This window comes from Callithrix jacchus, chromosome 17 (assembly GCF_049354715.1).
Source record: "Callithrix jacchus isolate 240 chromosome 17, calJac240_pri, whole genome shotgun sequence".
Classification (NCBI taxonomy): domain Eukaryota; kingdom Metazoa; phylum Chordata; class Mammalia; order Primates; family Cebidae; genus Callithrix; species Callithrix jacchus.
Window position 1 is genome coordinate 43207923 of NC_133518.1, and position 25188 is coordinate 43233110.

General features: G+C 46.8%; 1 protein-coding gene across 10 annotated transcripts in view; it reads right to left on the reverse strand.

Annotated features, from left to right (window-relative positions):
* The window catches only part of PXYLP1 (2-phosphoxylose phosphatase 1), a 62472-nt gene that overhangs the window by 11436 nt on the left and 25848 nt on the right, over positions 1-25188 (reverse strand). For 8 of the 10 annotated variants that reach the window (XM_078354984.1, XM_008983745.5, XM_054246895.2 and 5 more), the window contains exons 2-4: positions 22936-23067; positions 4784-4942; positions 3819-3945 (exon numbers count right to left, since the gene is read on the reverse strand). In XM_078354984.1, the coding sequence (XP_078211110.1) occupies positions 3819-3945; positions 4784-4942; positions 22936-23014 (365 nt within the window). In that variant the 5' untranslated portion in view covers positions 23015-23067. Of the gene's footprint in view, positions 1-3818; positions 3946-4783; positions 4943-20446; positions 20519-22935; positions 23068-25188 lie in introns of those variants that run through there. The other 2 variants (XM_035277723.3, XM_054246898.2) reach the window with 1 other exon arrangement.

Sequence of the window (25188 nt, forward strand, 5' to 3'; positions counted from 1 at the left end):
TAATATAAGCCCACAGCTTCAAATGCCATCAACATGCTGAAGATTCTCAACTAAACCTCTCTCCCAGTAAGCCAGTGCTCCTGAGCCACAAAATTATACAACCTAGGCTGGGCATGGTGGCTCATGCCTGTAATGCCAACACTTTGGGAGGCAGAGGTGGGTGGATCACGAGGTCAAGACCATCCTGGCCAACATGGTGAAACCCTATTTGTACTAAACACACACACACACACACACACAAACACACACACACACACACACACACACACACACACACACACACACACACTCTCTAGCTGGGCATGGTGGTGCACACATCTAGTCCCAGCTACTCGGGAGGCTGAGGCAGGAGAATTGCTTGAACTGGGGAGGTGGAGGTTGCAGTGAGCCAAGATCACACCACTGTACTCCAGCCTGGGTGACAGAGTAAGACTCCAACTCAAAAAAAAAAAAAAAAAAAATTATATAGCCTACTACTGACTAGAAACTGTCTCTTGAATGTTTCATGATGGCTCAAATGTAGCACCAATGCCTGTACTAACTTTCCCCCACACCTCCTTTCTTCTGTTTTTCTATTCCAGGCAGGGGCACCACCACTAGCCAGACACGAGTGAGAAACCTGGGCCCCATCCTGCCTGTCTTTTATACCCCTGATCAACCGACCACCAAGTCCTGTTGATCCCACCTTGTAACAGTCTCCAAGACCCACCCACTCTCTCCATCTCTGCTGCCACTTTCCAAGTTCCAGCTGCTCTCATTTATTCAGTCAACAAACATTTAATCATACCCCACCACTCATATGCCAGTCACTGTCCTAGGTACTTGAGATGAAGCAGCAGTGAATAAAAACAAATAAGTGTCTCTGCCCTCAGGGAGGTTATATTCTATCCTGGGGAAGCAGACAGTACACAATGAACACTATAAATATGTGTGTGTGTGTGTTTGTGTGTGTGTGTGTGTGTGTCTGGGTTAGAAAGTAACAGATGCTGTGGCAAAGAGAAGAGCAGGCTAAGGGGGTTGTGGAAGACCAGGGTGGAAGGAGGAACACCTGGTCATTTTAACTGGAACGTTCTGAGTAGGTCTTATTGAGAAGGTGACATTTGAGCAAAGATTTAAAGGAGGTAAGAGGACTGGCCATAAAGCTATCTGTGGGAATAAGCTTCCAGAGACAAACCAGTCGTGCAAAGGCCCTAAGGCAGCACAGTGCCTGAGTGTGGAAGGAAGAGCTAGGAGCATCGTGGCTGAAGCAGAGTAAGTGAGCACGAGGAGGCAGAAGGTGAGGTCAGGCAGGTAAGGGTTGGAGGAAGGGCATTCAGGCCTTGTGGGGCATTTTAAGAACGTGGATTCTGATTCCAAGTGAAGTCCCTCCTCTGGATCACTATCTTAGTAATACCACCACTAGCTGCCACCAGCTTCCAATCCATCGTCCATACTACAGCTGTCAGAGACATTCATCTTTACATCCCTTTCACTCCCTGGCTCTCTTGCTGCCTTCATGCCTGGAGCCCACACTCCTTGGCTGGGTATTCAATGCCTCAGATCACCTAGTTCCCATCCAGTTTTCCACTCTGTGCTCCAGCCTGTGAACTAACTTTGAGGGCTCCAATGTGCCAAGCTGTCCGCCACCTCACACTGCGTGGGCTGGTTTCACCGCCCGAGGGGCCGTTTGGCGCCAGCCGCTGCCTGACTTGCTCCTGCACACCCTTCGGGTCCCTTTCTCTGCATGGCCTTCCCTGATCTGCCACCCTGTGTCCCCTCCCTGCCCCAGGCTGGGTCAGGCTGCCCCTCTTCTGGCTTATGCCCCCAAATATGGCACCCAAACTACTTGCATTTCTACTTCTTGCCATTCTTCCATTTCTTCCTCTTCTTTCTCTAGTGCTGCCACCTGTGCCAGCTACCATTCTTTGAGGGCTGCTATGTCCTGGGCATTCCCTCCCTCACTGCTCCAGCCCAGCCATACCGTGGTCTTATTGTGGCTCACGCCCGCCCAGCTCTTCCAGCCTCAGGCTCCCTGCACTTGTGTTTACTCCACCGGGAACGCTCTGCCCCCAGATCATCACAGAGCTGGCCCCTTCACTTCATGTAGGTGTCTGCTCGTGTGGTACCGTCTGGTACCTGGCACATGATAGAAGCATAAAACTAAAATCTGTGCAATAAGTGCTGATCAGAGTGAACGTTTTCTCTTCCTTGGATGTAGAAAAGCATATTTAATTCATATTTATGAATTTAAAAAAAGCATTTACTAAATACAGCATATAAATAGCTAATAACCTTAATACTGGCTAAACGTAATACTATGAGGGTTAAAATAACACCTTTCTCATAAAGCACATGGCATTCAGAAAGAGGCAGCTTCTACTACAAAGGCTTTGAGGGTCACAGGGTGTGTCATCGTGGATGGGAAACCTGGGCAACGAACCTGTAGACAAACAGCTCCTGCTTAGTTCAGCTCACTGTACTTGCCTGCTGGCCCCAGCACTCTGTTTCACTAGACTAGAAAAATGGGCACACTCCAGGACACACTACCTTTTAAGAGGTCACAACATTACTAATTTTTAAAGCTGAAATAGCACCTGGGAAGACAGCAGGCATTGCTGGTGACCCAGATCCTACAGTCCTGGGGGAATCAGCAGCCCAGAGAGGGTCCACTTCATTGGCATTCCTGCTCAATCTTACTCTAAGTGCCTGTGTGTAATGACAAGTTAACTACTACTGTTTGTAAATATTACATTAATTAAATGATATTAAGTAACAAAATATGCATACTCCACCCTCTTTTCACAAAGGATTTAAGGTCACTTCTAAAAATACAGAATGTTCAATGAAAGAGAACTAGGCAAAGGAAAATGAGGGCAGAGGCAGCCAGGCCAACTGGTCCCTAGGAACTGAGCCTCTCAAACGGGAGTGCCAAAAATGGCCCCATCCTGCCATCACGTGACAGAATGAGGGCGGGGCCCTGCAAGACGAGCTGCAAAGTGCCTCTTTTAAAGAATAGCCCTGGCTGCAGTGAGGCAATCCACGGCTCCACCAGGCTGGCCCTCCCTTGGGCAGGCTGGCACCCCAGAAGCATTCCATCAAAAGAACATCTTCCCCACTGAGCACTTCTTTCGTCTCCTGACCTCCTTCGGTCAATGCTGCTAGAATGTTATGTGCCTCCAGACACATTTGCTGAGGTCTAGCCCAACATTTTATTGCTAACTATGCCTCTAATTGTAGGGCCATGACATTTCCATACTATTTCCACTCTCTGTTCAATTATTTTTCATCCTAAGGGCTTTCAACGCAGAACAGGCTGTCTCTACTCCTGTGAAGAATTAAAAGGGTGAAATAATTCTTACACATATATGCCTCTGCAATCGCTAAAGTGCATTGCCTGTGTCATCTCACTTACCCCTTGCCCCAAGCCTTCATGGGGAGCCTCATGATCTCCGTTGTAGAGGTAGGAGGCTGAGGCTCAGAGAACACTGAGGGACTTGTCTGCTGCTCTGGTGAGCTGGGGCGGAGGACTCTTGACTCAGTGCTCCCTGTACTGTGTCCCAACTGTTTCTCCAAGTGAAAAGCATCAGGGTGGGAGGGTAAGCCTCAGATTGACCTGGGCTCAGTATATCTGCTGTGTTGCTGGAAACAGGTGTCCCCACCTCTGTGGGCCTCTTTCTTTTCAACTGTACAATGGCACTCATGTGCAAGACTGCTCTGAGCTCAGGCCTCTGCCAACAGTATGCTTCACCAAGTGTAGGTCACTCCCCTGTCCGGTCATTCTCCATCCTACAGGATCTAACAGATACTTGGAACTCACTTTTAGAAAAAGTGCAATTTACCTGTTAGCCACCAGAGTGCAGTCAATTTCTGGTCGCTTTGTTTTGGGAATGACATACAGTGGGTACCTGTCTCCATGGCGAATGAACACATGCACTGAGACCAGCTTAAAATGATGCGGAGCATGACCTGTGAGACAGAGAGAAGCATGTTGTCTAGTTATCAGCCAATAGGTGTCTATCTGTTTAGAAGGGGGCCAAGGGGATAACCTGGCCATTCTTGTGCTGGGAATCTGAGCAGGAGGCAGCAGGGGCCACTGAGAGGTGGCAGAGCAGTGAAGGGGGCCTGGCTGCCATGCCAGGCAGGGGCCACTGAATAGTCTTATAAGGCTGGCTATGTCCCAGGCCTCCCGGAAACAATGGGAGGCCAGGGAAATGCAGGCATGACTACTAATGTGGCCTCACTTACATGCACAGACCAGGGAGAGATCCACAGAAACACTAGAAACAATGACTTCGCCTTTAAATCTTTCATGAGACAAGAGAGGGCATAAAGAGATCAATAAGGTTTCAACACTATGCTTGGATACACTTTTAGAAAAGCAAAACTTGTAGAAATTGCCTCACTTCTGTGGTATGATGCCAGCAGGACATCCTGTGGACATCCTAAGTCCCAAGAGGCTTCCCTGAAAAGCAGAGTGTCTCAATGTGCTGTGCTAGGCCTGCCAAGGCCACCTTTCTACTTTGCTGCCGTCTCACTAGAGATCATGATCACAGCAAACATTTGTGGTGGGCTGATCGTGAGCCACGTGGTGTGTTCAGAGCGGTTACTGAATCCTCCCCAGTCCCAGGCATAAGTCCTGCTAGTTACTCCCATTTTTTTAGATGAGAATGCAGGGACCCAGGAACTCATTCAAGGGCACAGCCTGGTGGCAACTGTAGGCCTTGGGTCCTGGCCATCTCTGCAATGCTGCTGGAAGAACTAGTCCCCAAAGGGGTGTCTGTCCTGGCAGCACAGCCAGGCCTACCTTCCATGCTGCGTTCGGCCACGCTGGGGATGTTGCAGTACAGAAGGGCTTCGTAAACGGGGTCTGTCACAGGGGGCTCTGTCGCAGGGTCAGGCAGGATTCTCTTTCGACTCTTGCTACTCACTCCATTCTTAGCTGCCGACACCGGGATCAGGTGGACTGAAAGGAAGCAAGGCAGGTCATGACGCACAGTTGCTGGGGGTGCCAGGCCAGCTGCACGGCCCAGCGTGGGGCTGGATTTCACTTTGAGGAGCTGCTCTTGCACTGAGAATCAGGGTGTGCTTCAGTGGGGCAGCTTCCCATTTGAGAAGTGCTTCCTGAGCCCCACTGTGTCCTGCTTCTTCCTCACTGCCACTACCCTCTCCTCACCATGTACTCAACACCAGGGGGGCCTCCCAGACAAAGGGGCCTCACTCAGGGCAGTTCAAGGAAGAACTCACACACTAACTTCTTAGGACCTGATTACCTCTTCCTAATGCCCTTTAATTCCAGGGAATGCAACAGGAGGAAAACCATCATTCCTCTTGGAGGACCTGCTAGATGCCAGATGTGGGTGTCTGACATACTCCATCTATCATCATCTGCTTTATGCTTTGTGGACCTTCAGAGTTGCTCATTTAATCCATGAGAGCACTTTACAGAAGACAGCCAAGGACCAAGGCATGTGTGCTGGTTGAAAGCCTGTCTCATGCTCACTCCTTGACTTCAGCTTCCCCACCATCTTCGGGGTGTCATGTGTGGGTCCTGTAATTGGTGTGCTTGTCCATCTAGCACCCTCATTCCATTAATGAGCTGATCCTTCCCCACCACGTGTGGTCGGGATGGACTGTCAATCACAGTATCCTCGCCCCCTGGCAGGGGTGGACACATGACTAGAGTCAGTAAGGATAGTAATGGGGCAAGAAGACTCCCTTTCTTTGAGAGAGGTGATGTATAGACACTAAAAGAGGTGCTCTTTTTCTTTTGGATGCTGACCTGTAAGAATAGAAATGTGGGGCTGCCCAAATGTCTATCCCCCATGGACAGCTTCTGTCTCAGTGGTCCCTAATCTCTCCATGCCTAGGGAATGTCTTTGTAGCATCACAGATTCTCTAGAATTCCCTACACAGTAATTGTCCTACTTTTAGCATCCAGACATTGAGGAAAATACATGAAAATAAGTGTACTGGTAGATCTATTTAACTTCTAAAAGGTTTATTAATCACCATAATATCTATACATACACACGAACAATAGTGGAAACAGGGACCGACCGCCAGTGTAAATCAATGTAAATTCCCTAATTACTTCTACAAATTCTTCTACATAAATATTTAAAACTTCCCTTTGGCAAACAGATGCCATAAGCAAAGATAAAAGATAAGCAACACACTGAGAGAAAAATATTTGCAACTAACCTAACAGACAAATGATTAATATTCAAAGCACATAAGAGCCCCTACACCTGAAAAATCATTGTAGGATATGAACAGACTAATCACAGAAAAATAAATATCAATGGCCAATAAACACATGAAGAGATGCTTAAGTTTATTTATAATTAAATCTAAAACAACCATGTGATATTTTTCATAAGGAAATATGAATCAAACAGTGGGATATATTAATAATTTTTCCACATTAAACTGGAAAATCATGTTTTAATGATAACACTCACTGTTGGCAAGGGTGTGAGAAACCTGACGCTTCCAAGCATTGCAGGTTAGGGTGGAAATTGGCACCTTTCAGGAGTGTTTGGCAGGAGCCATCAAAATGGTGCATGTGCACTACACCAATCTCATTATTCTATGCCTTGGAATCCATTCTATATCTATAAAGATAGCAATGCCCACACACAAAAATGTCTGGCCAAAGAGATTCCCTGCAGTGCTGTTTGTAATAACAAAACAGGGAAATAACCTAAATATCCATCTCTAGCAGAACAGAATGTTATATCCGTACTGCAGATTGTTCTATCCCAGTTAAAAAGAAGGGAAAAGAATCCAAGATAAATGAAGTGAAGTGAATAAACCAAGCCACTCAATACTGATACAATCCTTTTTGTGTAAAGAAAAAACACCTATAAACGTGTAACTATACAGGCATTTGCTTATTATGTAAATGCATAGAAAAAAACATCTCTAAGGTTACCCATCCTAACACAGCACTGGTTTCCCCTGGGGAAGGATGGAATGGGGTGTCAAGAAGCATTTTCACTTGTTTGATATATTCGCACACGCATATATGGACAGTCACGAGTTGCTTAACAATGGGAATGCACTGATAAATGGTCCTTAGGCAATTCTGTCATAGTGTAAAGATCACAGAGCGCACTTACACAAACCTGGTTGGTAGAGCTTACGACACGCCCAGGCTACATGGTACAGTCTGCTGCTCCTAGGCTACAAACCTAGATGGTAGAGCCTACAAGACGCCCAGGCTACATGGTACAGCCTGCTGCTCCTAGGCTACAAACCTGGATGGTAGAGCTTATGACACGCCCAGGCTACATGGTACAGCCTGCTGCTCCTAGGCTACAAACCTGAACAGCGTGTTACCGCACTGAATATTGTAGGCAGTTGTAACACAATGGTAAGTACTTGTGTATCTAAACCTATCTCAACATAGAGTCCAGTAAAAATACGGTATTATAATAGGGCACCATCATCATATGTGTGTTCTGTTGTTGATGGAAGTCATGTGGTGCATGACTGTGTATATATTTATAGTAAGCACATATTAATGTATTCTATATGTATAGAAATATATATTTCTATATTTTTATCTTGTCCAGGTGTGTTTTACTTTTTCACAATGAGCATATTTTCCTTCGTCACTTGTGTTACCAAAACAACAATCACAGAGATACAGAACTGGTGATTCTCCCACCCAGCATCAGTCCTTGGCTGCTCCTAGGGCCACTTTCTTTCTTTCTTTCTTTTCTTTCCAGTGGAAAGAAAGATGCTAGGATGGCTAACACACAGAACAGGTGTTCAGAGGGAACTCACTACAGGGGTATTAGCATGAGAGCAAGGAAATATAGAAAAGTGCTAAGGCAGTCTCCTAGTGACCTGGCCCTTCTGGCTGGTGGCACCCCTCAGTCCTTGACTCTGTTCTTTTATGAAATCTCCCAAGTCCTGGCCCCTTGGCCATGCCTGTGGGCACACTCCCTTGGAGTCTGGGCCAGGGAGAGAAGCAGTTAAGGAGACAGGGTAGTATGAGTGACACAGAAATGGAGGGGCACAGGTGAGGACCGTGGGTGTCCTAGAGTACCTAGAGTTTGCTAGTTCATCTGTAAGCACCCAGGGTGAGGCTTGCTGTGGCTGCTACTTGAGAACCATGGTGGCTGGGTGCAAATGATTCACCCATGACCCAAGGAAGCAGTGGTTTCAAAACCACAGAAAAAGATCAGAATAAGACTTTTCATCTAGAAAGATTTTGTCTGCTGTTTCCTCTGGTATCTGGGCCTGTCAACCTTGTCCACTAGTTCAGAGTGTGAGATCGCCCTGTACTATTTGTGCCTCCCTGAGTCTCTAGCACACAGCATCGATCCACAGGGTGCCCTCCCAGTACTAGGCATTCAAACAGGTCCTGATGCATAGAAGCTGTGAGGAGAAGTCTCCCCAGCTCCATCTTGACCCCCAACCCCAACTTGATTCTCACTGTTCTGAGCTGCTCTGAGCCGCCCCGCCCCACAGGATGTTTCTCACCCCTGCTCCTCTGTTTGCTTGCAACTCTACCCTCACCCCCTGCTCCCCAAATTCGGCCAACACTGTAACTGATCCTAGGGGTCACCTCCTCCAGGAAGCCCACCCCGAATCCCCAGACAGTTCCCATATCCCCCTTCTATGAGCCTACTCAGTTCCTGATGCCATCATCACATCACAGTACATGCAAAGCAGGATCCCAGTTTGTCACCCTGCCATCCCAAGGGCTGGGACTGTGCCTCTTTCACATTTATATTCCCTGCCAACTGACAGACAACAGGTCATCCAAAAATACCTGCTGAACTGAGCCAGACACCGCGCTTCATGCTTTTGATGAAATATATCATTGACTCCTCATGTGGAGCACTGAGGGTTACCAAACCAGTCTGGGGTGAGAGGTATCCAAGACAGGCCTCCCAAAGGACACACCCAGCTGGGTCCGAAAGGCTGACGAAGCTGGCTGTATGGAGGGGAGAGGAGAAGAGCAGAGGGGAACCTGTGAAGCACAGCCAAACACTGCAGATGAGAGTCAGCAAGCTGGCCCAGGATACGTCTTGGGTCTTGTAAGGCCTGGTCAGGTTGACCTCACCAGGGCCGATGGGCAGAGCTGCACTCTGGGAGGAAGGCTGGGAAGGGGCCTGGAGGAGCAGACCGCAGGCTGCAGGCTGCCTCTTCCCTGGTGCTGTGCTACTCACCACATCAGCTCTTGAGGCTTGCCCTGATCATCTAGATAAAGGGAGCTGAGAGATAGACCCAGGGGCTGGGGTCAGACACAGCTCCGGGACACTGCTCATTTCAGCAGGCTTTGTCCAGGCCCCCCAGTGCCTCTGTGGGACAATCCACAACGCTGCTAACCCCAAGCAGATGATAGCAGCTCAGATGTCACAGGGCAACAGAAAGAGGCTGTAGGGGGACAGAAAGAATAATGGGCAGATAAAAAGATGGAAGGATAACGAGTTTCATTATGTAAGGTATTCATGGGAAAACCCATGAATCTAAATGAGTGCCCTGAAGCCACTGTGCCACCAGAACCAACCTGAATAACAGGATATAAGATATCTTTTATTGATAATTAACTCTGTACCAACGGGCACGCAATTTCTCTGTGGTGTGATTACCAAGTAGGAGGGCAAATTTCTGTAAGCCACCTCTAGAAATGAGCCTCTCATTTATGGTGGCTTTCTCTGCTCATCTCATCTACGATCAATTTCATCCTGTTCACACAGCTATAACCCTCATGTGTAAAGATGTAGACAAGAATTGAATTATTTCAATTTCAAAGAAATGGCAGAGAACATGACCTCTAAAGCATCTCCTTGGGACCTCTCAAAAGAAACCAACAAACTTCCTAGAATCATGAATAAAACAACCAGGTGCTATCCCATGCAGGCTCCCTCCCCTCCACCGTTTCCCACTACCCTTTCCCACCACCCTTCCCCACGTTTCCCAAATGCACAGTGATGACTCCATGTGCATTACTAGCAAACATTCCCATAGCTATGGCTAGGATGCAAGCCAAACTGACCCTCTCTCTGCTTTTCCCAGCTTTGGATCTCAACCTAGGAAGAGTAACCATCAATCAGACAGTAGACCTTAGGCAGAGGTAGGTCAAGGGAGTTAGCCAAGGTCCCACAGCCTGTAAGCCCAGGTCTGCTCACCCGCTAAGCTCGGTATTTGTGCATTTTCCATCCAGCCAGCCTATATGGAGCACCTCCTGGTGATTCTTCGAGGAATAAGACAGGCAAGTTCTCTGCCCTCAATGGGTTAACAATCTAGTTGTGGGGAACAGCCAGACATTAAATAAGAAAAGAGGAGGAGAGAGCACATGGACCATAAGGAAAAAATAGCCTTCTCAGTCACGGGGCCCCCTGCACTCCCTGGTTGCTGGCTGGCGGGTGCAGGTGTGGAAATGATGCAGTGAAGATGTGGATATAAAGGAAATATTGTGAAGTTACCAAATGTGGTTAATACTGAGTGTCAACTTGATTGGATTGAAGAATACAAAGCATTGATCTTGGGTGTGTCTGTGAGGGTGTTGCCCAAATAGATTAACATTTGAGTCCGTGGGCTGGGAAAGGTAGGCCCACCCTTAATCTGGGTGGGCACAATCTGATTAGTTGCCAGGGTGGCTAGAATAAAAAGTAGGCAGAAAAATGTGGAGAGAGACTGGCTTAGCCTCCCAGCCTGTGTTTCTCCCATGCTGGATGCGTCCCGCCCTTAAACACCAGACTCCAAGTTCTTCAGTTTTGGAACTTGGACTGGCTCTCCTTGCTTCTCAGCCTGCAGACGGCCCATTGTGGGACCTTGTAATCATGTGAGTTAATATTCAATAAACTCCCCTTTATATATTTATCTATTCCATTAGTTCTGTCCCTCTAGTGTCCTGACTAACACACCAGGAGTTGTCAATAACAGCCTTAAGCAAAACAGGACCTAATCTACTAGATTTGGCTTAGCAGCCAACATTAGAAACTCTTCTGGAGAGATATGTTTCATCTAATAATGATTTGTACATTTTAAGTTTGTTTATTCCATTGATGGTCCCCATGGAATAGAAAAAAGGAGAGAAAAGGCCAAGGTCACAGTCAGATCACAACAGCACAGGTTTCTAGGCTGCAAGCCCCTGTCTAGCCTTTGAACCTCAGGCCACCTTAGTTATCCCTGAAACTCAACAACCCATAGGGATAGCAGATGAAGTTACAGCTGAGCATCTACTGCCAGCTCATTATCTGGGAGTTACTTTGACTTGCACAAGCACACACCAGTTTCTTTCCCCGAGGGTGCCAAGCCAACATCCCTAATCTCCAGGTCTCCTCCCTATACCAAGGCCCTGGAATAGGGCCGAGGACAGGAATCTACCTGCATACATGGCCTTCTTCTTGCCTTAGGAAATTGCTGTATGCAAGCACCTCGCAGGTACCTTGGAACTGACTTTAATGGAGCACAATGAAGGGCCCATTCCTGGATCAGCTCATCTCTCCCTACTTCATCCTGTGGAGACAGACCCATCCTCCTTTGGGAGCAGCTCCCCTTCTCATGCCAACCCCATGGCCTGGTGGAGGCTGTCCCTCCTCAAGGACCCTGTCCCTGCCTTGCTAACTAGCCCAGGGATGGGGACCTGACTCTAGGCAGCTGTGCCAATAAGGGTCCTTTCCAGGAAAGATAGGCTGTCCCACGTGGAAGACACTTCTGTAGTGGGAGTCAGGTGGCTTCCAAACCCCTCCTTCCTACCATCCCCCTGCTTGTGTGATTTGGCTGTCAGCCTTCTTCTGGTTACATAGATACCTGGCAGATTACAGTTGGGTGTCAGGGATCCAGAGATTCCCAGTAAACATGAGCATGATGAGGCTGAAGTGCTGGCTCAGCTCTGTCTCCATTGCTCTGGGCTCAGCTGCCACATAAGTCACCCCACTGACTATATCAACAAGGAACCTCTTGGGGCCAAGGTCCAGCTCCACCATCTATTTTCTACCTTCCTAGCTCCAGGGTGTGCCTTCAACACTGGGCTCCAGGGTGTGACCTCAAGACTGGGCTAGTCACTTCCTTAGGGGACTATAGTCACTTCTTCCCTGGAACTCCACTGAAGTCTGTCCTCCGTTGCCCCTGCTGCCATGGTTCTGAATGCAGGGAAGTAGCTTGGGGCTAGGGACTGCAAATGAGCTACCATATTAGAAGGATGTGAGTTCATGTTCTAGCTGTGTGACTGGGGACAAGTATCTCTGCCTCTCTGTGCCTCACTTCCTTCATCTGTCAAATGAAGGTGATGATACCTACAGATCAGGATGGTAGTGATGATGATGAGATACCACCTGTGAATGGATTCTGGTAAGGGATCAAGAAATGCTATTTTCAATTTTTAAAAAGTGAGCGGGACATGGTGGTGCATGCCTGTAGTTCCAGGTATTCGGGAGACTGAGGCAGGAGGATTGCTTGAGCCCAGGAGTTCGGAGCTGTAGTGAGCCCTGATCATACCACTGCATTCCAGCCTGGGTGACAGAGTGAGACCCTGTCTTATAAATGAATGAACGAATGAATGAATGGTGTTTTCTACACCTATCCCCTGGATGTGATTATTCCTGTTTCTTGCAGGCTCTTAAAAAGTGCTCCCTCCTTCAACTTGGGATCTGAAAGGGACATTGAACCCGTGTCCTCCCCTTCATAAAAGCACAACCAGCCAATCTCTGTTCCCCTCTCAGCCACCCCTATTTTAGCAGCTTTTCTGACTTCCTTAAATACATTCAGCTTATCTGAGATAGTGCCTCCTCGTAGGCTAAAACACCCCCAGTCCTGCCACCTAATTTCTCCAATTTCCTCCCCCCAGTAATCCAAAAGGCTGATGAATTCTCTCTCCTTCACAGGTCTGCCAAGGAATAATGATTTGGTCTGTCATTCCCACAATTCCCTTAGCACTCATCAACCCACTAAATTATCTTAAATGCCCACCCTGTCTCTGCTCTGTACTGAATTTTAAAAGTGCATTGTAACTGTCAAATGAAAACCAGAACCACAACGAAGAGCCCACAGTTGTTCTCTGCCTCTCGTCATCTACATTTAAAGGCTGGAGTGGGAATCATGTTATACAGGTGAAATGGGAAAAGTCAAGCCCTTTGTAGACTTTGAGACACTTGGTTTTACATAAACAAGACTGATCAAACAGTTGAATCTGCTTTTCCCATCTTGATCTATCCACTTTGAGCTGCAATACACAGCTTTCTTGTTTTTCTCATTCTTGATGTTGCCACATGGTGAACCACATTAGGTCAGAATTTATTAAGTACTTCTGATATGCCTGGTAGCATTCAGGGAGCCGGAGAACTCCAGCAGAGTTCGGGGCTGGGCATATCCTATCAGGCTGGACCTCTGCTCCCTGGGCTGTTTGCAAGCCCTATCTCCTCCCTGCCTGACCCCTTCCAATGACATTTGCCTCTGAAACCTAAGTCCACCTGCTGCTCGGCATGGGGGATTCACCCTGTGGACTAAGCTTGAACTCCAGTTGCAGCCTCTCAGAGGGGTCGGGAAATGCCACACTCTTCTGGGAGCTGCTGGTAACTGGCCTTACCCTAACAGGGCCATTGGATTAGATGATGCAAACACCAGACTCCAAATCAAGACAGAAACTAGACATAAGAGATGTCCATGCCTCCGAAAAGAACCATGAAAAGAACCTGTCTCCTTAACCTTCTTGGGTCATGAAGGTTATGACCTTTATCTTTGAGAATCTGATAAAAACTACTGATCCTCATCTCTGAAAGAGTACCTCAAACACAGTCTCTTCAATTTGACTTCTGGGGGTTTATAAGACCCCTGAAACCCCATGGGACAATGGAGCAGTCCACGGGTTCAGGCTGAGAACCCAATGTACATGGAACAGGTTTTCAATTTCAACACTTAAGAAGAGATGAACACATTTTCTTTTTTCAAAATGAAAAGGGATCTTTAGATTTCATATAAACATGAGTTCATCCTAAAATAGTCATTCAACACTAAAGTATAAAAAGAAAAGGATTTATCACCCATAAATCCTACTACCCAGAGAACCCTACAAGGAATATTTCAGTGTATTTGAGTAGCTGTGTGCCCTGCCAGAAGCTAAGCATGTGCTTCTGTCCCTGCTCTGGTGGGAATGGTGACGGACAGTCACTCAGGCCCAAGGACTTGTTCTCTCTCCCCAAGAGAAGCAAGTAAGTTTCTTGTGTCTCAAAGGTCTGCGCCCCACTGAGGCCACCAAACCAGCAAGGTGTCCTTGAAGGTGGGTGGGTCATCTGCCTTCTGTGTAAAGGCTCAAAAGAGACAGCCAGGCTGGTCATCTGTCTATGTCCTTGGGGAGGCACCTCAAGGATAGAGAGAATGTGGCCCAGGGTGGGACCTGCACTCTCAGGCATCTGGACATCCCACAAGAGCTGCCCCACCCTCTGGTGGATACCTAGGGTTGGTGGGGAGGGGCAGACCCCTGGCTAGTGGAGTCCAGCCCCTCAGATGACATGGGGAAAAGAGAAGGGCAAAGAGAGGCAAGAGGTGATGCCGAAGCTCCAGCCAGATAAATCCTAGAGAGGGGCCATGCATCCCAGCCACCTCCCCATCCTCTCCCATGCAAGCCCACCCCTGAACTGCGGCTCTGAGGCACAGAGCACATCTGCAGTGTGTGTGGCAGCAACACTGGCAGGAGGGCAGCATGGTGGGAAGGGCAGGATGGTTAGGCAGTCCCAGAGCTCTCTCCCAGGTGCCTGCCTTACTTTACCCTCATGGACAGGATTCAGATTCTGCCCTTTGCAGCCTCTTTTACATCAGCCTCTTTCTTCCCTCTCGCAAGGTGGGGCTGCTAGTATATGACAGGGCTCTACCTCTGATCAGCACTCACTTCAAGTTGGACTTCCTCCTTTTAATGTCATCAGCACGGGGCCAGAGCCCTGTTGCCAAGACAACAGGGAGTGAGTGGGGTCTGCGCTGGGAGGCTTAGCTCAGCAGGCACACACTCCGCCTGTGAGTCTCCAGCTGGCCCCACACTCACCCTGCAGTGGGTACAGCCTCGAATCCTGCAGCTTTCTATTCTGTTCATCTCTTCAGTGGGTCTTGGAGATCTACAGGCACTCTCCTGAATTCACTGAATACTTTTACTGATGCTTTCTATTTAGTATTGGCTCCTTCTGACTCAAGACACACACACACAGGCGCACACACACGCGCATACACCTTTTCTCTCTCCCCTCCTCCCATAAAGGTACCATATTTTTTTAGTTTAATATATTATGCACAACCTTCCAAGCCAACAGAGATAGGTCTATGTGGTCACGAAGTAATGGAGAAGTTGCTGTTGTACACATCGGCTGCCTTCTCCTTTGTTTCTTATTATAAATGGTGCTGCAGTAAACATCTTTAAGCAGATACCTCTATCACCTCATCTCATTATTGGCTAGAACTTCTTTAAGATCAGTAACTAAGAAGAAAGGAGGGAGGGAGGAAAGGAAAGAGAAAAGAAAGGAGGGAAGGAAAGAAGGATGGAGGGAGGAAGGGAAGGAGAGAGGGAGTCCTTATCTAATTACACCCTAAAAGAAAGCTAGAAACGACCCACAGACATAAATGTGTCCATACTCAGCTTGCAGAAGAATCTGCTACATGATACTCTCACCTCCCCCTTCCAATGCATCTACAACATGAGTTTAAGAAATTGTGACGATAGCTAATTTGTCAGATGTAATTTTGTCACTCATCTATGGCAGTTATTTTTTCACCCGCAGAGATTTAACTCTATGTGGCAGCTGGATGTAAAGCATTCTGAGGACAAGCAAATTAAAACTCCTAGAAATCAAACATAAAGTAAAATCTTTAAGAAAAGGACCAAAATTAATAAAAATACAAAATTTAAAACTTTGGTCACAAAGATGAGATGGTGATGTGACAGAACTCTTAGGTTAAAAATGTAAACCTTCGTTTTCAGTTTCTCATACTTTTTGTCTCCAGCTCAACAAAATAAAAGCCCAGGAGGAAGTGCATTGGGACTTTTAGAATAGAGGACACAATACGTTAGACTCTGGGCATCGTAAGGGCTTGCATATCCCCAAACCTTTTCCGTGAAGCACACTAAGATTTCATGAATCTCCGGATTCAAACATATCACTCTGTGGCTTTTCTCCATTGAACCTACACAGGACAAAGAACAGGGGGTGGCCACCTTTCTGGCTGCGTGGCAGGACCTGGCTTCCTCACAGCTGAGCAGCTCACTTGCCACTACTTTCATCCACATGTGTGCCTCAGCAGAACCACTACTACCATGTACTACAGACCTCGGGGGTCCCCGCAGAGTTGAAACCGCAAATGCTGATGGCCATCTACCAGAGTGAGCAGGACTGAGGACAGGAGGGTCTGAACCACCGAGGAAGGTGTCACAGCACCCTGGCACCTGTGAGGGCTACTCGCTTGCCTACTCAGAGGCAGTTCTGTGTCAATGTACACACGTTCTATCAAGCATCGTTATTTTATTTCTTAGTGGGTATCAGACCGGAAGCAGCACAGAAAAAGGGAGGGGGTACAGGGGATCAGGGTCACAGGAAACATGATAGCTCTGCAGGTAGGAGAGTTCCCAGGGAATCTATAGAAAACACATGCATGCTCTTTCCCCCACCCCCACTCTCTCTCACACACACAGAGCTGGCTAAGCGGGGCCTCCTCAGCTGCCCACCTGAGAACTTCTAACCCTGGCTTCCAGACCACTCCTGTCTTGAGGCGCCCCCCTGGCTGCTGCTGCTCTATCTCCTTCATGGCCCTTCTTCCTCTCTCTGCCCAGATTTTCTTCTCTGGCTCTCTCCTCTGTCTGCACCACAGGGCACAAATTCAGGAGCTGACAGGGACTAGGCAGGTGGGTGCTGTGGTGAACAGGAGAGCACCCCCCCTGCCCAGGGAGGCAGCCCTGACTTAGCTGCCCGGCTCCTGCTAGCAGTCTCTGTAATGCACTGTGGGCCAGGTTGCTGGAGGGTCTGGATTTTCAAAGAGGGGATGGACGTTTATATGAAATTGCCTAGTTTTAAAACATTGGTAAATAAAATTTAAAATCTAAAAACAGGGGTTGGGCCAAACAAAACAAGTCCACAGGCTGTTGGCCTGGAGCAGTTTCCACATGCTCCAAGGAGCCCTGGTCCTCTGGAAGCCAGGACTGCAGCAGAAGGGATACAAAGTCCCCAAATGGTGGCTTCTGACAGGTTCTTTCATAAGCCTCAGACCCTGAGGTCCACTCTTGGGCAGGACACTGCATCCACGGGGCTCGCTGGATACCTCCAGTGATGTCCATGCCCTTCAATGACTCCTCCCATCCTGGTCTCCTTCCTGCTCTGCCCCCACCTGTCCTGCTGCCTGGGCCCTCTTGCTTGGGGCACTTTCCCTTGGCCTCTCTCTTCAGACCCAGGGAGCCACTAGCCCTGCATGGTTGACCTCCCAGTCTGTGTTCTAAGAATTTACTTCCACCTTTGGCAGACTTATCCCAGAAGGAGATGAGACAGTTATGTGAATGAAGGCATGCATGAATGAAGTTATCTACTGAACTATCCGAGCCGGACTCCTGGGTGCCATGAGAGAGTCCCCCATTCCCCATCATCCTGGCTCCATGACACCACCCAGTGAGCTATAGAGTTCCACAGCACTACCATGACGTCTCTTGGCTTTGATTCTTCCTTTCAGGGTCAATACCTTCATCGGGGCCACCCTCAGCTTGTTACTAGATGAGCAAAACAGTCTCTGAGGTGCCCCCCAGTATCACCTTTTCACCAGCCTCTGGAGTGCTTAGATTTTGTGTGCATTAGACTCACCCAGAGGTCTTGTTAAAGATGTAGATTTCTGGATTCCACTACCACCAAGACTGATTCTATAAGGAAGGGCACAGAATGTACTTTTTTTGGTTTGAGAACACGCATTTTGACAAGCTTCCCAGGTGATTCTGATGAAGGTACTTTGGAAAACACCATGCTGGACTGCAGTCTTTCCAAGACACAAATCTGTTGGCGCCTTCCCTGCTTCGGTGGCTCCTCACAACCTTCGGGATATAGTGCAGTAATAGGAGGTAGGTCCCAGACTTCGTTCCAATTTCAAAGCTACCTACAGGTGACTCACCCAGGCCTGCTCTCTCTCACTCTGCCTTTGCACATTTGGCCAGGAGCACCTGTACTCAGCTGCCTCCTTGACCACTCCTGCCTTCCTTAAAGGATGAACTCAGATGCCATCTCTTTTAGGGGGGTCTTCCCCAACTCCAAGCTGGATTGGGTTTATGTGCTCTAGTCTCTCACACTACCCTTCCATAAACGATCTCGAATTCATTTGACTTAACAAACACATATGTAGTGATTACTAGGTGCCAGGTACTGGTCCAGGTGTTTTATAAATATTAGCTTGCTGAATCCTTTGGCAACCCTATGAAATGGAACTATCATTGTCCCTTCTGGCACAGAGTGGGTAAATAAGTTTCCTGAGGTCACATAGCTGGTATGTGGCAGGACAGGGATTTGATCCAGGCATTCTGGCTCTAGAGCCCACTTTCTTTCCAACCCCACTGTGCTGCTGCCTCTCACCTGTCCCAGCACACAGCACCCGGTTTTCCAGGGTGTCTACTTGTGATTCTTCTCCACTGGACAAACAGCTCCCTGGGGCCCTTGAGGGATTAAACTCAGGGCCTAACACACAGTGGAAACTAAAGCACAGTCACTAAAGAATAAAATGTCACATACTCATGGCACTGGATCAATGAGAAAAGATAAAATTCAGAAAACCTCAGCGTTTAAAGAGACTTTAAATGGGATCAGACTCAACGATCTGACCAATATGCTTCTCTTCAAAGAGCAGCCCTCCAGAGCCTGCAGACTCACTATCTGTGTGATAGAGGGAACACTATCTATTGCACCTCTGCATGGCATTGATTTTCAGGAAGTTCTACCATATGCTTAACTGAAATATTTCTCCATGTTCACCTCCTCTTGCAGAGAGGGCCCTTCAGATATTGACAACAACCCTCGCTCTCATTTTTACAGGTTAGCCCTCCACTTTTCCTCTTTTTCCACTGGGAATCTGAATCTCCAGTTCACCCTCAGCATTGCCTCTGAACCTGCTCTGGCCAATCGGGGGCTTGCCCAAGAGGAAAACCCCAGAAATGGGTGCCATGTGCTTAGTATAAATTAACCCCATCATGGCCAATGCACTTTGCTTAAAAACAAATACATGTGTGATCTATTTCAAAAGCTTTCCCCACCAAGTGGCTGAAGTAACATAAGCTCTGGCAACTACCAGAACACCAGGAGCCCTGGTTTCTGATGATGGTACACTATGATGAAACTGCACTGATTTACTTAAAAGGTTTATGTCGGCTATGCTTCCACGAGCCAAGGGTTTTCCCACAGCATCTCTGTTCTCACATCAACCTTGCAAAGCAGCAATAATTAACTCTATTTTACAGAAGGAGGAACAGGACACACAATCGCTTAGCAGGGAAGCTGACATTCAAACTACTACTCTAGAGCCTGCGAGCTCCTGTCACGCCGCCATTTTGGAAATGCTGGTCAGAACATGAAGAAGTGAGCATAAAATCAGCATTAAGGAAATGCAGGGGCCAAGGAGGGGAGTGAGTGATTACAAAAGAGCACAAAAAGCAGAAACATAACTCATGATTCCTAAGTCTTCACATCCTGACAGTCTTTCCTTGTTGCACTAAAGGAGTCTTTTAATTTGAAGTTATTTTTCCACTTGTATGTATTTTAACTGCAATAACTAAAAATATCTCTGCCTTGCCTGTTCCCTTCTACAATTCAAACATCAGGAATTTCAGAATGTCTCACCTTCTAACACAAATCACTAAGGACTTGAAAACATAAATGGAATTATTTTTATTAAAGACTATTATCATACAGCAAGTCACTAGCAGCATTTAAGATGAATGTATTTTGAGAAGCTACAAACAGTATCTCAGTCTCTTCTGTATTCCTTACTACTTCCACCTCCATAGTGCAGAAAAATGTCAAACACACATAAGCACTTAATAAATATATGTGGATTCACTACATACTTTCTGTATCCAGAGGAAGATCTTTATTTAAGCAATCTGAGTTTTGAATTGTAACCTGGGCCATTTCTTTTTCACACTCAAACATCAGAAAAAAAGCTACGAACAAGACCAAATAAAAGATATCATTTCAGACAATAAAGCCTTACTCTTAAAGCATGAGAAAACCAAGTTACATTGGTTGCCTCAAATATGTTACTTAAAATAATCATATGTGCTAATTTGGTCTTCAAAAATAAGTAAAAAGAAATGGTAAAGAACAAAAGCCCATGTATTTTATGATAAGAATAAGAACATAAGAGTTATGTAAGCGTAAACCTGTGTGTTATGAATTAGTGCCTTTTCTTATAGCATAATAATCAGCAACCAATAAAGCAATTAAATAAAGGGAGCAATTAAACTCCATTTCTACAGAAATGGGGAAATTTCAAAGTTACACTTTACCTAGAAGAAGAAGAGCAGTAAGAACGTCCATATCTTAATATCCTTCTGATCTCCAACAAGGTATCCAAGAATAAAGAGCTCAGACCCAGCCAGGCTAATTTACCCTGCAAAATTTCCCTTAAAAAAGTATGGCTGAAAATTGGCTTCCCTAAAACAGAAGGTACTTTCAGAAGAGTTATATAAGCAAAACACACAGGCCAATTCAGTGACGTGGAAAGCAGCTCATGCAAGAGAAGTGCCACAAACACAAGTAACACACATTCATGTCTCAGAACCTGTCAGCCTCTCAAAATAAAGTCAGGGCTGAGTGTAACATCCTACCTCTCCAACCAGAGGATGGAAAAGTTTTAAGGAAAAGTTACGAACAATTAAACTACTGAAAACCTTACCACGCTTTTTGGAAAGGATTCCTATTTTACAGCTCATTTGCCATCTGGAATATTTTTAAACTTCTCATGCCCACCTTCTTTTGACCTCTTTTCCAATTCTGGAAGGATAAAATGAGTATTTTTAAATCTCTTTACTATTAGAAATAGCCTGTCATATGCACCAGATGTGTGCACGGGAATATGTCACAATTGGAAGTGAATCAAGGAAACTTCCTCAAAGGCTCTTCTCTTCAAACCACCTCCTCCTAGAGCCAAGCCTTCCCCTAGAGCCAAGCCTTCCCCACGCTCCTCTGTATACTCACGACATCCCACTCACCCAGCCACCTGCCCGTCTTTCCATCATTCAAACTGCAACAGAAATGCCACCTCCTCACACAGCTGTCCTGGGTGGTGTGGGTGCCAATTGCTTGTCTCCTACCCATCGGGGTGAAGTGGTTAAATGGAGAGAAGGCAGGTGACAGCGACAACACAATTCCTGGCATTGCATAGATGTTTTCTCAGCTTCAAATACACAGCAAGAGAAGAAAAGAAAATTAGGGTCTGTCTGCTTTTAGAGCAGGCATGGATTCATGCTTTCAGCACATTTACAAAATATTACTATGTGCTGGACAGTGCCGATTCCTGAGATACAGAGAGAAACCGGATGTGGTCCCTGCTGTCAATGAGCAGTCAATCTGGTAGAAGGAAAAGACACAAGAACTGAAAATTATAATACTGCATGGTTAGTGAAAGGAGGAGGCCAGGAGTGGTAGTTCACACCTTGTAATATCAGAACTTTGGGAGGCCGATGTTCTTACTACTCTTCTTCTAAGTAAACTGTGACTTTGGAATTTCCCCATTTCTGTAGAAATGGAGTTTAATTGCTCCATTATTTAATTGCTTTATTGGTTGCTTATTATTGTGCTTTAAAAAATGTCACTAATCTGTAATGCACAGGGTTATGCTTATGTAACATTTATGTTCTCACTTGAGCACAGAAGTTCAAGACCAGCCTGGGCAACAAGGTGAAACCCTGTTTCTACAAAAATATGAAATATTAGCTAAGTGTGGTGGTGCATGCCTCCAGTCCCAGCTACCCCGGAAGCTGAGGAAAAAGGATGACCTAAACTTGGGAAGTCGAGAGCAATGACCTGTGATCGCGCTACTGCATTCCAGCCTGGGCAACAGAGAAAGACCCTATTTCAAAAAGAAAACAAAGGGGAGGGGGCACAGAAGGAAGGAAGGGAAGGAGGAAGGGAAACAGGTTCATGGATTCAGGGCATCCTGATGTATATAAAAGAAGCACCAAACCCTTAAGGGTTCATGGAAGGGCCCTCGAGGAGAAGAGGCAAGGGCTGAAAGGGAAAGATGAGAGCGAGTGAGGAAGAGAACACTCTTGGTAAAGGAGCACCAGGATCTGAGCACAGAAGAAACAGAGACGGGCCACAGGAGGGCAAGGGGCCTCCCAGAAGACTATGCGCCACCACTGAGGGGTTGCCACTAAGGAGGTCCTGGGACTAGATCTGTGTCTGAACACAGCTACTCTTGGGGAAGCTGTGGTGTGCACAGAATTGGGGTCTGGCCTGGGCCTAGGAATCTCAGCAGAGTACACTGCATGCTGAGGCCCATGGCCTGGCTTTCTCAGAGTGCTCTAGCCTCGTCACAGGGGATTTCTGATGCAGCCCCTGCTGCCCAGGGGGGCGAGTTTGATACTAGTGACCTAACCTTCCCACCCTCCCCCAAACAACTCCAGCCCCGACTGAATGCTAAACAGACACCCAACTTTCAAGGACCCAACCAAAGGGCCAAACAGCTCTGCTCTGTGTAGCTCAGCATGAGAAGTCAAGCAGGGCCACTCAGTGTCTCCACCTGGGGAATCTGAACAAAAAATTTGGGAATAACCAGCACAGTTCAGGAGTTCATGCAAAAGTCAAAAAAGCACACCGAACACTGCTCAGTGGTTTAGGATCCCTCCTTGCAACTGGCTACTGTGAGTGCCAAAAACAGAAAGACTTCATTGTCTTCAACCTCATTGTTCATTTATAAAACAAGGCTCCGGGGCCTCCTTGTTTCCTACGAAGCCCCTACCCTCCCACGACCTGAAGTGCCCGGCTTACTCACAGAACTGCAGGCTGAGGCTCACAAAGGCCAGCAGCGCAGCCAGGGCCAGCAGCAGCAAGAAGCGGTTGCGGAAAAGCATTATTAATTATTCTATTTTCTCTTCATGGTTTCACCTCAAATCGGGAACATGTCCTGTGAATAAAGCAGAGGTGATAAACGAAGTGTTTAGAGGTGGAAAACCAAGGTTGTCAACTGAAAATAATCTGATTAGCCCAGTCCCCTGGCAGCGAAGCATGCATCTCTAGCTGGAGAACAACAGCATGCTCTACGGTTAGTCTTTGCCCCCAAATAAGCCAAAGCGAGAATGCTCCCTTCCAGTTAATAAGAGGAAACAGTTCATGAATGCTTTGTTTATCTGACATCAAGAGGGAATGAGATATTTTATAGACATGATCTTCCCAAGGAAAAATGCAAAGGATGTTTATTGAGAATGTACAATGTGTCGGACAATGATGAAAATTTTCACGTGGACTCACCTCGCTGTGGCCTTTAACCTTTAAATCTTCAAAAATTTTTTGATGGACATTTAGCTGAAATGACCTTGGTCTTCTTTAATTGTAATTGTTAATCTGAACACCAGTTCTTGCAACGTGTCCCACAGCAGTGCTCATGGGGGTGGCTTGGGTGTGGAAAAGGATTGACTAGCTCCATCTCCTCATCCAGACCTCCCTTCATCCCGCACCACTGAGCCTATTTCAGTTGGCTTAGTGGTCCAGGGGTCTTTTGGAAGCCTCGTCCTGCCTATTCAAAATTCCTCTAACCACATTACAAATGTGCAAAAGGATTTTTTTAAAAGGCTGAATAAGGTCCTAAATGTCTCTTCTGTGAAAAAAAAAAAATGAATGACTACTATAACTTTTACCCTATCCGTTTTAGAAGTCAAGTTTATTTCCTGGCTCTCTTTGGGATTTTAAAGAGAACTTGAAAACCATAATCTCTTTAGAAAAGGTTCTTAAACTACAGTTCGATTGTGACAGTAATTTCAAACTTTTGAATCTTTCCCCCATTCAAATATAATCTCCTTCAGAGACCAGACAGGCAAAAATCAGATAAAAGCTCATCTGCTAACGTGTGAGGGCTGTGTGACTGTGAATATCACTGACTATAGCCATTGAGCTGTACACATGGGGTGAATCCTATCTCAATAAGCTACTATGAAAAGCATGTCTTTTGGGAATGAAGCAGGAGCCAGACTCCCAGAGCGCCCTGCCTCCCACCTCCTCCCCAAGGGCCCAGCAGGTGAGTTTGAAAACCCACTTGTTTAAAGGACTTGTCAGACTTTCTACCAAAAGAGAATATTTGCTAACAGACTGATGAAAATACACTTGCACCTTACAATTGAGCCTGTGTGTCTAGCAACCAGCACCTCTGTTAACTAACAGATCCCAATTTCATTTTATTTATTTACTTTGTGGTTTTATAACTCTGTTTGGCATATTTGACAATCAGCAGTTAGTTCTCTTCCACATTGATTAGATTTTGAATGTGGTAACAGGTACATAGGTAACCAAATATGGAGCTTGTGTGTCGAATCTTCATCCTCATTACGTTTCCTGGACAGCCGCACATGGTGGTATGGGACGTGTCTTAGTCCTCTGGCCCAGATAGCTTTGTTGAACCTGGTATCATCAATGTGCACCTCTGGAGTCCCCCTCTGCTTCAATCTCTCTGAGTGCTGGAGGGGCACGCTTCATGAAGCCTGCTCCATGAATATGCTTGTGAATATTGGTGGTGTATTTTCAGGTCACCATCTTGTTAATGACGGAATGGCCCTTCTTCTCACCACCCTTCTTCATGGGAGCCCTCTTCCCAGACCCAAGTTGGAAAGGAAGAGCTGGGGGGAAAACGCTTCTGTCCCATGAGTCACTTTTGGCTTGGCCAAGGAATTTGCTTTGGCCAATGGGACAATAGCAAATGTGTTGCAAGGAGGGACCTGGAAAGTGCTTATGCACTGGGGCTTGTCTTCCTTTGCTACTTTTGCGACACTGAGATGACAATGTGAAGACCCTAGGCCAGACTGCTGGGGGATGAGAGACCACATGGAGCCAAGGTCAGCAGTCCCTGCTGAGGCTCCCTTCAAACAACCAGTCTGCCGTGGCCACACCTGTGAATGAAGCCATCCCAGCCCACCCTGCTCCAGCCACGCCACCAGCAGATGGATATCAGTGGCCTGTCCAGACTGAAAGAACTGTATGCCGAGTCCCCAGAATCATAAGCAAATATAACGGTTGCTGTTTGAAGCCAGTAAGTTTT